Source organism: Monodon monoceros, unplaced genomic scaffold (genome assembly GCF_005190385.1).
Source record: "Monodon monoceros isolate NGI ecotype Baffin Bay Population unplaced genomic scaffold, NGI_Narwhal_1 Super_Scaffold_3, whole genome shotgun sequence".
In the NCBI taxonomy this organism is placed as follows: domain Eukaryota; kingdom Metazoa; phylum Chordata; class Mammalia; order Artiodactyla; family Monodontidae; genus Monodon; species Monodon monoceros.
In genome coordinates this window covers 46236267-46249028 of record NW_021703780.1, presented here as the reverse complement: position 1 = coordinate 46249028, position 12762 = coordinate 46236267, and the positions used below count along the sequence as shown (strand labels likewise).

The window sequence follows — 12762 nt, the reverse complement described above, 5'->3', positions numbered from 1 at the left end:
AGATTCCATATATAAGTGTTAGCATATGGTATTTGTTTTTCTCTTTCTGACTTACTTCACTCTGTATGACAGACTCTAGGTCCATCCACCTCACTACAAATAACTCAATTTCATTTCTTTTTATGGCTGAGTAATATTCCATTGTATATATGTGCCACATCTTCTTTATCCATTCATCTGATGATGGACACTTAGGTTGCTTCCATCTCCTGGCCAACAAACACATGAAAGAATGCTCAACATCATTAATCATTAAAGAAATGCAAATCAAAACTACAATGAGATATCAACTCACACCGGTCAGAATGGCCATCATCAAAAAATCTAGAAACAGTAAATGCTGGAGAGGGTGTGGAGAAAAGGGAACACTCTTGCACTGCTGGTGTGAATGTAAATTGATACAGCCACTATGGAGAACAGTATGGAGGTTCCTTAAACAACTAGAAATAGAACTACCATATGACCCAGCAATCCCACTACTGGGCATATACCCTGAGAAAACCATAATTCAAAAAGAGTCATGTACAAAAATGTTCATTGCTGCTTTATTTACAATAGCCAGGAGATGTATCACTTTTTTTAGATTCTGCATATAAGCGATATCATTTGATATTTGTCTTTCTTTGTCTGACATACTTCACTTAGTATGATAATCTCCAGGTCTATCCATGTTGATGCAAATGACATTATTTCATTATTTTTAACAGCTGAGTAATATTCCATTGTATATATGTACCATACTTCTTTATCCATTCATTTGTCATTGGACATTTAGTTTGATTCCATGTCTTGGCTATTGTAAACAGTGCTGCCATGAATATTGTGTTGCATGTATCCTTTCAAACCATGGTTTTCTCTAGATATATGCCCAGGAGTGTTGCTGGATCATATGGTAGCTCTATTTTTAGTTTCTTAAGGAACTTCCATAACGTTCTCTATAGTGGCTTCACCAATTTACATTCCCACCACAAGTGGAGGAGAGTTCCTTTTTCTCCACACTCTCTCCAGGATTTATTGTTTGTAGACTTTTTGATGATGGCCATTCTGACCTGTGTGAGGTGATACCTCATTGTAGTTTTGATATGAATTTCTCTAATAATTAGTGATGTTGAGCACCTTTTCGTTTGCCTGTTGGCCATTTGTATGTCTTCTTTGGAGAAATGTCTATTTAGATCTTCTGCCCATTTTTTAATTGGGTTGTTTGTTTTTTGATATTGAGCTGCGTGAGCTGTTTGTAAATTTTGGAGATTAATTCTTTGTTGCTCACTTCGTTTGCAAATATTTTCTCCCATTCTGTGGGTTGTTGTTTCATTTTTTTTATGGTTTATTTTGCTGTGTAAAAGCTTTTAAGTTTCATTAGGTCCCATTTGTTTATTTTTGTTTTTATTTCCCTTACTCTAGGAAATAGATGGACAAAGATATTGCTGTGATTTATGTCATATAGTATTCTGCCTATATTTTCCTCTAAGAGTTTTATAGTATCTGGTCTTACATTTATGCCTTTGATCCATTTTGAGTTTATTTTTGTGTATGATGTTAAAGAAGGTTCTAATTTCATTCTTTTACATGTAGCTGTTCAGTTTTCCCAGCACCATTTACTGAAGAGACTGTCTTTTCTCCATTTTCTCCATAGTCTTGCCTCCTTATTTGTAGATCAATTGACCATAGGTGCATGGATTTATTTCTGGGCTTTCTATCCTGTTCTATTGATCTATGTTTCTGTTTTTGTGCCAGTACTATCCTGTTTTGATGACTGTAGTTTTGTATTATAATCTGAAGTCACACAACCTGATTCCTCCAGCTCGATTTTTCTTTCTCAAGATTGCTTTGGCTATTTGAGGTCTTTTGTGTCTCCATACAAATTTTAAGATTTTTTTCTTTTAATATTGATTCTTCCAATCCAAGGACATGGTATATCTTTCCATATGTTTGTGTCATCATCCATTTCTTTCATCAGCCTCTTATAGTTTTCTGAGTACAGGTGTTTTGCCTCCTTTGGTAGGTTTATTCCTAGGCATTTTATTCTTTTTGATGTGATGATAAGTGGGATTGTTTCTTTAATTTCTCTTTCTGATCTTTCATTCTTAGTGTATAGAAATGCAACAGATTTCTGTGTATTAATTTTGTATCCTGCAACATTACCAAATTCATTGATGAGCTCTATTAGTTTACTGGTAGCATCTTTAGGATTTTCTATATATCTGATCATGTCATCTGCAAACAGTGACAGTTTTACTTCTTTTCCAGTTTGGATTCCCTTTATTTCCTTTTCTTCTCTGATTGCCAGGGCTAGGACTTCCAAAACTATGTTGAATAAAAGCGGTGAGAGTGATGGACATGCTTGTCTTGTTCCTGATCTTGGAGGAAATGTTTTCAGCTTTTCACCATTGAGTATGATGTTAGCTGTAGGTTTGTCAGATATGGCCTTTATTATGTTGAGGTAGGTTCCCTCTATGCCTACATTCTGGAGAGCTATTGTCATAAATGTTGTTGAATTTTGTCAAAAGATTTTTCTGCATCTATTGAGATGATCATATGGTTTTTATTCCTTAATTTGTTAATATGGTGTATCACATTGATTGATTTGTGTATACTGAAGATTCTTTGCATTCCTGGGATATATCCCACTTGATCATGGTGTATGATTCTTTCAATGTATTGTTGGATTTGCTTTGCTAGTATTTTGTAGATGATTTTCACATCTATGTCCATCAGTGATATTGGCCTGTAATTTTCTTTTTTTGTGGTATCTTCGTCTGGTTTTGGTGGCCTCCAGAATGAGTTTGGGAGTGTTTCTTCCTCTGAGATTTTTTGGAATAGTTTCAGAAGGATAGGTGTTAACTGTTCTCTAAATGTTTGATAGAATTTACCTGTGATACTGTCTGTTCCTGGACTTTTGTTTGTTGGAAGTTTTTAAATCACAGTTAAGAAAGGAAAGGAATTCTTAATTCCATAATATGTTTAAAGAATTTTCTTCTTTTTAGAGCATCAATAACATTTCCCTATCTTTTGTTTTAAAAGTGAAAATTATGTTTCTGGGGAAAAAATCCACACTGAACAAGTGCTTTGTTTTTATTGTTATCTTAATTATGAATTCACCAAAATAATATCTTAAAATAACAGTATTTTTATTAAATACAAGCTTGTTCAATGAGTTGATTGGTTATGATAATCATCTAGTCTTAAAAGAACACACTACTATTTCATTATTAGCAATTGCAAGATTATTATATTTCACATCTCACAGTCTAGTAAGCAACTGAATAATTCAGAAGGACAACGAATAAACCCAGTGCTAGAAACTTTCACATAATGTAACTGATACTCAGACACAAGAAACAAAATAGCAGAATTAGAAGTCATCCTGAGAAGGATGTGTTAAACAACGTATACCTTACCTTTGTGCTTGGGTGGCATAGCTATTGTCATAAGTCTCATATGTCTGGTCATCGTATTCACCCCCATAGCCATCATCATAACCCTGAGGCAGAAAATGGTAGAAAGATGGATTAGCAATCAATTTAAGTAACTATGATCTGTTTTTGATTAATGAGATTTTATATCACTTTTTTTTTTTTTTTTTTTTGTGGTATGCGGGCCTCTCACTGTTGTGGCCTCTCCCGTTGCGGAGCACAGGCTCCAGACGTGCAGGCTCAGTGGCCATGGCTCATGGGCCCAGCCGCTCCGTGGCATGTGGTGTCTTCCCAGACTGGGGCACGATCCTGCGTCCCCTGCATCGGCAGGCGGACTCTCAACCACTGCGCCACCAGGGAAGCCCATTATTGAGATTTTATATAAGGTGACATTAATTTAGTTTTTATGTGTGGTTACTCTGCATCATATTTTACTAGATTAACAATTTCCATACAACATTGAATAAAATTTCATCCCTCAGATTTTAATATTTAATAATTAAACTCAGCATATCATTGAAGTAACAATACCTACTCCTGGATTTATTTAGAATTTTGAGCAATACTAATGAAAACAATTTTAAAATTTCAAAATATATATTTTTTGAAAAACTATGAGTAGGTAAGAATAATTATGATAACCTAATGGTGACACAAATCTATTTGTTATAACCCTACTGGGATTGTTTTCTTCCTTAATAATAATCAAAATCATAATTAGGATTGTAACTAAAATCTGGATTCCTCAGTAAAGAAGATGTAGTAATTATTGTTTGAAAAAAAAGAAAGGGAAAATGTAAAGAAGAAAAGAAGGAAGAAAGAAAGAAAAGGGAAAAGGAAGAGAGGAAGGAAAAAGAACTGAAATAAAGACTTTTCACTTAGTTGTGCGTTCTATGGCTTTTAAATCTCATGAGTAAAGTTATGTTGTGTGGTGGTTTAGTTATCTGACGAAATTCATGCTAACAAAGTTAATGCAGATTTGTGATTCTAGAATATGCAAGCAAGCTAGCAAATATACACTCCAGTTATACATTGCTCTATGAGTGATTTAGTTTTATTTCCCTTTGTGGTCATTGGCTTTATTCTCAATCATAGTCATCCATCTTGATTACTCTCAACTTCTGAGAAAACCTTTAGCTCTTCTGCTTCTGGATCTTTTTTGCTGTATCGCTTTCCTTGGAAAGTACTTCCATCCCACCCTACCAATTCTGTAACTCCATTTCAATCTGGAGGCTTTCAAATCTCTCTCATTGTGTTCAGAAATTTAAAGAGAAAAAAGTGCAGATGTGAAAGTTTCCATATTAATTTTGACTAAGACTTTTGAGTCCATTTAATCTGAAGACTAATATTTTTCATCAACTTAAGGAAGTTTTAAAAATGTTACTTCTTTATTACTTCCACATGTGGTTTACCCATTATATAATGTTATTTTGAGATTTTCTGTCTAACCTCATTTTCTTGTATTTTTCCATTAATGATTTCCATTTCATCATATTTTTGCTCTGCAGTATGGAACAGTTTCTCCATTTGATCTTTGAATGTCCTAATTGAGTTCCTATTGATGTTTTAAAAAATTAATCTAAAGTTAATTTTTGTATATGAAAATATTGCATAGAGATTATTTTAAAAGAGTACTGAAAGGTTTATGTCCAAAAATCAGCAGCTACTTGTCTTGTCCCTCTCCAACTTCCAGTTCTCATTTTGCATTTTTATCTATTATTTTAGTAGTATTTAAGCATTTATTTTTGTGTTATTAAGTAATATGTTTAAATTTATGTTGTTTGATTTATGAATTTTAGTGGTCTTTCTATTGACTGGCAATTCATGTTGTGAAGGATTTAGTTCTATTGTAGACTCCTCCCAATATGTCTCCCTATAACTGTCTTCCTAACATAGTTTCATCATAATTTTTCATTAACTAGTAAATATCTACCTTGTTACTGAGTAATAAATAATTATTATTCATAAATGATCCAAATAGATTAGTATAATTCGGTTTTATTTTCATATCTTTTTGTTTCTCCTAAAGTTAGTAATTGCTCATTCACTTCACTATTTTCTTGGTTTTTTATATTAGAATTATTTGTAAATAGTTACCATTGTGTGGGGAAATTCAAATTTTTCATTTTGGAACTTTCTGGAAAATGTTTTCAAATTGTTTTTCAATTTCTGGTTCCCAATAGTTATCCTAATCTAGCAATAATATTTCCAAATATTCCAAAACATCAGATAATCTCTCACTTCCTTTTGTGCTTCATAGAGACCAACCCCCACAGGACCAGATCATTGCACTGGTCTAGACTGCTGAACTTCTGGGCCTGAAGGCAGAGTAGTTTTTCTCAAACCTCCCACCCACCACTGTTTGCGTGGAATTCCCTTTTACCAAATTCCATCTTCTGCTTGTTCTCATTTCTTCCTGAAACATCTCTTTCAGTAAACTCTATTAAGAGGTATATTGGAGAGAAATATTTACATTCTCTCTCTCTCTCTCTCTCTCTCTCTCTCTGTCTCTTTCTCCTCTTTAGCTTCACTCTCCCTCCATACCTAGCTTCTATATTTTACTTTTTTGGGTGAAGAATTTAAATTATACAGAAAAGTTAAATAATAGTACAATGAATTCAACTACTCTTCATCTAGGTATGCCAATTTTGTCCCACCTACATTATCTCACTATATATATGTATGTATATATATATGTGTGTGTGTGTGTGTGTGTGTGTATGTATAAATATTCTAAGCTGTGTGTAAGTCTGCTCCAGAAATATATTTCATCACTAAATAGCTCAGCTTGCATCTCCTGAGTATAAGGATATGCTCCTACGTAGATACAATATTATTACTCCCTCAAAAAAGTTCACAATAATTTCATAATATCATTTACTGCGAAGTCCATAAAGTTCTGTTATTGTCAAAAACAGGACTTTTATAGCTTTTTAAAATTTATTTATTTTATTTATTTATTTTTGACCGTGTTGGGTCTTCATCGCTGCACACTGGCTGTCTCTGGTTGTGGTGAGCAGGGGCTACTCTTGGTTGCAGTGAATGGACTTCTCACTGCGGTGGCTTCTCTTGTTGTGGAGCACGGGCTCTAGGTTCACGGGCTTCAGTGGTTGTGGCATGTGGGCTCCATAGTTGTGGCTCACGGCCTCTAGCGCACAGGTTCATTAGTTGTGACAAAGGGCTTCATTGCTCTGTGGCATGTGGGATCTTCCTGGACCAGGGCTTGAACCCGTGTCCCCTGCATTGGCAGGCGGATTCTTAACCACTGAGCCACCAGGGAAGCCCCTATTTTGTTTTAAATCAGAATCCAATCAAGATTCATGAATTACATTTAATCATTACATGTTTAGTCTTTTTGGAACTAGCATAGTCTTCCAGCCTTTTATTGCTTTTCATAACAGTAACTTTTTGTGTAGTCTGGACCAGTCTTTTTGCAGACTGTCCCACATTCTGAATTTGTCTGATTATTCTCATAATTACATTCCCACTGAATAGTTTTGAAAGAACACTACATATGTGATATTGTGTTGAACATTTACAAATTTAAAAATTCTAGTTCCACACGACTGATTGGTTGAGTATAAAAGTTGAGGCTGAAGATTATTTTCAGTCAAAATTTTGAGGGCTTTGATTCCATGTTTTCTATCATTACATACCTGTGGTCTTGAGAATTCCTGCTACTTGTATGTGACCTAGTTTTTTTTGTCTCATTTTATTTTTTCCGTTTCTAGATGTTTTTACATTTTTCCCTGATGTTTTGAAATTTCCCAATGTTGTGCCCATGTGTGTGCATTTCCTTTTATTCCTTGTGCTGGGTACTTAATAAGCTCTCTCCATCTGGAAGCTTATACTCTCCAGTTCTGGGAAGTGCTTCATTTTTCTTCTCACTCTCTAGAACTCTCACTATTGAGATGTTGGATCTTCTGGATTGGTGCATTAATTTTATCTTTATGTCCTATGTGATATCTCTTATTTTTTATTTTACTAATGAGAGAATTCTATAAATTCATCTTCCAACTATTCTATAAAATATCCACACATACGTTCTAATAACTACTAGGGTGTGGAGAGGAGATTTCCTTGTATCAGCATCCTATCCTCATCCCAAGGTCTCATCTCCTCTTGGGTAGAATAAGAGTTAACAACGCAGTTAGAATTCTCAGTGCTGCAACTGGCAGTGCCTGTTCCCAGCTCTCTTTCCTGGGCATCCACCTGGGTCTGTAACTGTGGGATTAATGATATTTGCCACACGTGTCTCTTTTCTAACACCCAGGCTATTGTTCTTCTGCCAAGTTTGGAAAAATTTAGCTTCATTCATCTCCACGTCCTACTCAGGACTCAAGAGCTCTAACTTCCAACAGGAGGCAAGCAAGTTTTGTTTTGTCTTGTTCCTTTTTTTTTTGCAGTGTTTGTGTTCTATAGCAAAGGGATAGAATAGCCATGAGTGGCAGGTGCAGATCTTTGAGGCCTTCAGCCTCTTGAATTCCCTTCCTTTCTCCTATTTCTATCTGTTAAAATGCTACTGATTTCTAAAGGTCATTTACATTACATGATTTCAGGAAGATTTTCCTGCTTCTACGAAGCATAAGGTAACCCTCTGCCCTCTGAATTTAATAGCCTGTTGTTTTCTTCTCACTGCTACACAGAATGTCTAAACATATACCATATTTATTTTTCTATAATTTTCTCTTTTTAAATGTATGCTCCTGAAAAGCAAATTAGTCCCTTTTTGGTGCCTTGTGATGCTTAGCATAGTGTATTCCATAGAGTATTCATTCAATAAATATGTATTGAATTGTTAAATTAGTACAAAGGAGACTATCCTCATCCAGTGTAGATATGGATTGACTCAAATCAATCACCACTAAAAAGGGAATATTACAAATGATGGGTAGAGAGTAGTATTATATCTATTTATGAAGAATAGTTTTACCATTTGGTCTGTGGAAGACTATTACATTTTCTTTCCTCATTTACACTTTCACTTTTTAAAATATTAACACAGAAAATCCACAGAATAGATGGAAATCTTTCCTGACAACCCACAATTTCCTAAAGCATATAGTGAAGTTGTCCATAAATACTTGTACTTTTGTAAAAGAGAAAGTAAATGTGGATACTTATACTTAATCTATTATTGTTTTCTACAATTTGATGTAAATATTTATGTGGTTTTCTTAGGACAGGTAAAAATATAGATCATGCTGGTGATGTTCTAAGGTAAATCACTAAAATAGATATGCTTCCAAAAGGACCAGTCAGTATCTGCAAGAGATTCAAATTAAATAAGGGTATTCAACTAAAATATCAAAGCATAAAAGATCAAAAATTCTAAAAATTTTTCCCACTTTTGCTCCATTGTTTCTGCTGTTTCTTTTGAAGAAATTACTGGGGTATTATGTCCCAGCCTATTAACACATTTGTACTAATAAAAAGACTATTTTAGAAGTTACTTATTCTATCACAGTCTCAAAGTAGAATTTCCTAAAGAATAGAGGGTACATCTGATGTCCCAGTGAAGGAAAAACCTCCCTCTACAACTAAAAGTTTTAACTCTATTTCCTTCTAGCTGAAGACAGATGATTTGGCATCTCTCACAAAAAAGAAAATGCTCAAGGAGATAAGATTCATTTCTTTTGGAGACATGAAGAATATCCCTATTACCTAGAATTTCTTCATATTTATGAAGTTTTAAATTCTTTAGTTTTCTATATTTGAGCCAAATAAAAGCAGATCCTCATCCAATTTTTTAGGAAACACAATCTTGGCTATTTTCCAGATCTTCACCAGGTCCTGTGCAATTTACATAAGATACAATATAAAATGTAGACCTGACATGAAGGCGTGAGAAATAATGAAAGAAGAGGACAAGTTCTCTGCAGTGTCCTGTGAATTTTAGATCACTTTATACATCTGAGTACTGGGCACAGCAACATACAGGATACATGCATATTACTATAAACACATGTTTTACAAATCCAGCCCTTTTCAAAGCTACTTTGGAAAATGTATTTCTTGGCACAAATGTGCCTACTAGTTTTTTTAATTTAAGGAGGTCATTTTGATCTAAACATCCCTTCCTGAACTATATTTTCTGCACAAATTTTGGGTTTTCAAAAGTAAATAATATTGGCTCTACAATAAGCTTAAAATAATAGTAATTCAGCAGACTTTATATATATTAACCACTGAATTACCTATTATTCCTAGCAATAGAGACAAAAGAAGAATAAGACATAATTCCTGTCTTTTAGACATTCTCAACCAGTGATGTTTGAAAAAATTGTATGCACATGCATGTATGTATGTGTGTGTGCATGTATAATGTTATTATAAATTTTAATGACATAAAGCGCAGTATTTACAAATAAAAACAAATACATTTAATTTATATTTAAAATTTATATTTCATTTACATTAAAAATAAAATTTATAGCACTTAATTTAAAGATAAAATATAGAATTTATTGTAACTTCTGTACACATATAACTTCAGTGTGACTTGCTGTTTCTTGAAAAATTCACTATCAATTTTTATAATTCTGTTGTTACAATAACACCACTATAAATCACAGCACAGATAAGATAAATACTTGATTACTCTTTGATTCATCAGAGACAGCCCTGTATTGATAAACATGTATAAATCTGACATTAATGTCACTTGAAATTTTCATTTATGTTGACAAGCAAAATGAAAAGAAAGCCTCAAATATGCATGTCAGAACTTTACTCATTTGTCATTTTTGTGAGCAACTTTGTTCTGAATTGGACAATGTTTTTTACACACTAGAAGAATATTTCCTCAATTTCGTGTTCTGGTCACAATATAAAGGCTACAGACATAACAGACTTTTAAGTTAAATCTGCTTTATTAACATTTTCTCTATCATTTTCTTGTCTACATAATCACAGTAACAAAAAATCAAGTCCTGGTTTTTAGCATTTGCCAGTATCTGTGGTGTAAATACTCTTTCTATGGCTGATTTCAAGATAGCAATATGATATCCTTAAAAACAAATTTGGGAAGAGGTAAACAGTAGCACACCATATATTATTTCTGCCATACAGAACAACAGACATAACCTTAAGCATAGAGTGTAATGAAACAATTAAATAATAATGAGTTTTTTAATATTAACCCTTTGTCTTTAATATAATTTATTTAATTTAAAGTTTATAAAATTTAATTTTTAATAATGGCTGTGTTTAACAACCAATTCATGAAGTTCCTGGAAATTTTACAAGAGATCTTGTGAGCCAGCACAAGTCAACTCTAGCACAGTGCTGCTCTCAGCTTGCTAGAGGAGATCAACCAGTATATTAAAAAAAATTGAAATAGAAGTGGAAAGTTCTTCAATAGATTATATAATAGGGGCTATGACATCACATTGGAAGGAATGCATAAATCTGTCTGGGGATTTTAAGTGGAAATTCTCAGGGAAGGCCTTATTTGAGATGGTTATTTGTGGATAAATATATTTTCTAGAGGGACAAGTGGGTAGTGTCAGAGCATTCCAATTTCCAAGTGTGAATGCATGGCAACATGAAAGAAAATACTGTTTGGTGAACCACTAGCAGTTGGATCTAACTAAAACACAAATGCCTAAGAAATGGTAGGCATTTGGGCTAAAGAAGTAGGTAGGAGTCAGGTCTGAAGTGCTTCCTATGACACAGCAAGGATTTTACTTTTATCCTATAGGGAAGAAAGACCATGGAAAGATTTCAAGCAGTGGAATGACAATACATAGATCTATCTGAATTTTGCTACATTCATTTGACTCTTTAAAAAGTTCCAAGTCTTTTGGGACTAGGCTCCATTTTTCCCCTCTATTTTCTTGACTAAGTTAATCATAGTTACTATAAAACCCCTGGATGATAACTCCAATGTCAGAATCACTTGTGTCTTTATTTTTCCTCTTGGTTTCCTCATGCCTTATAATTTTATTTACTGAATTCTTGATATTGTCTATGGAAATTTGTGAAGGGTTTTGCCTGATAATATTTTCTTCCAAAGAGGATTAAGCGTTCCCCTGGCAGGCAGTTAGGATAGCAGCAGATAACCTTGATGTCATGGAGAGATGGTTTTAGGCAATTGTATAGAGAAGTTGGAAGCTTAGGCAGTCTGGGCTAGAGATATAGCTCTGGAAGTGATCAACATAAAGATGACAGTTGAAATTACAACCGCTGTTCAAGGTGTCTACTGAGAGGAGAAATTTAGGCTACACCATGCTCTACATGAAGCCAGTGTTACGAGAGTCCCCCTTCCCATGTTTAATTGTCCTTTATCTCACTAGGAAATAAAGGCACAAGCTGTTATAAATATAATCCTGTTTTCTTCAAGAAGATCCCACTTTAAAAAGGAAATCAATCTTGAATTTATAAAAAGATGATATTTCTCTAAAGGCCTGTTGTAAAATCCCCATGCCAGTGTATGTTTTGGACATTAACCTGTAAGGATCTCTGGCTGTTCCTGGGTATACATTACCACCTCACAGATACCAAATCAAAAATTCTTCCAAAAATGGAAAAATAAACAGAATATGTATTAAATTTCCTCTAGATACAGAGTTTTTCTAATCAACATGCATTTATGAAGTTTTTGAAGATTTTCTGTAACTAAGAGAATCATCATACAAAATAGTTCAGAACATTTCTTACCATATATTCTGGAAAATGCACGTTTCCAAAATATTATGTTACTGAGAGTTTGGCTAACTGATTGTATTGGATTTACCTATGTTAAAAGTTAAGTTGGATCATATAAAATTGCCATTTTTGTAGATACAAAAAATATGTATTTGAACTGTAGTTAAACCTAATACTAACACTAGAAACTATAAAACTGACATGTTTTTGTCAACTAAAGAGAAGCAAAAATATCTTGTGATGCTAATAAGTTATTGTGGCTTTCAGAAGAAAATCTTTTTTGAAATTTAAATAATATGAAATATCATCCTGACTCTGCTTTGTGCCCACAGTTTCTTCAAAGACTTTTCACTTTAATAGGCCTTGGTGACAGGTTTAGAATTTGGTCATTATTTTCATTTGGGGTTTTATTTCTGTAAAAGGTCAGCAGGTATTAAAAGAAAATAAACGAAAATAATGCAGAATTTTCTAATAAAATTGAGAATTCAGCGGGTATTAAAAGAAAATAAATGAAAATAATGTGAAATTTTCTAATACAATTGAGAGAAAAAGAAAATAAAGTCGAACATGCAATCAAGAACCATAAAATATTCCAGAATTAAGTAATTTAATTATGAGGGTCAAGATCATAAATTTGTCACCAAACTCTAAAATTCTAGGCACAGAAGAAATTTGCAAATGCTGCCCTTTAATGTTATTG

The 12762-nt window shown here is 33.5% G+C and overlaps 1 protein-coding gene across 3 annotated transcripts in view; it reads right to left on the bottom strand.

Annotated features, from left to right (window-relative positions):
* Positions 1 to 12762, bottom strand: part of KHDRBS2 (KH RNA binding domain containing, signal transduction associated 2) — a 730387-nt gene that overhangs the window by 95260 nt on the left and 622365 nt on the right. For all 3 annotated transcript variants that reach the window (XR_003796745.1, XR_003796744.1, XM_029243151.1), the window contains exon 7: positions 3399 to 3481. Coding sequence is in view for 1 of the 3 variants with exons in the window: in XM_029243151.1 (XP_029098984.1) it covers positions 3399 to 3481 (83 nt within the window). In the remaining 2 variants the exon portion in view is untranslated. The remainder of the gene's footprint in view (positions 1 to 3398; positions 3482 to 12762) is intronic.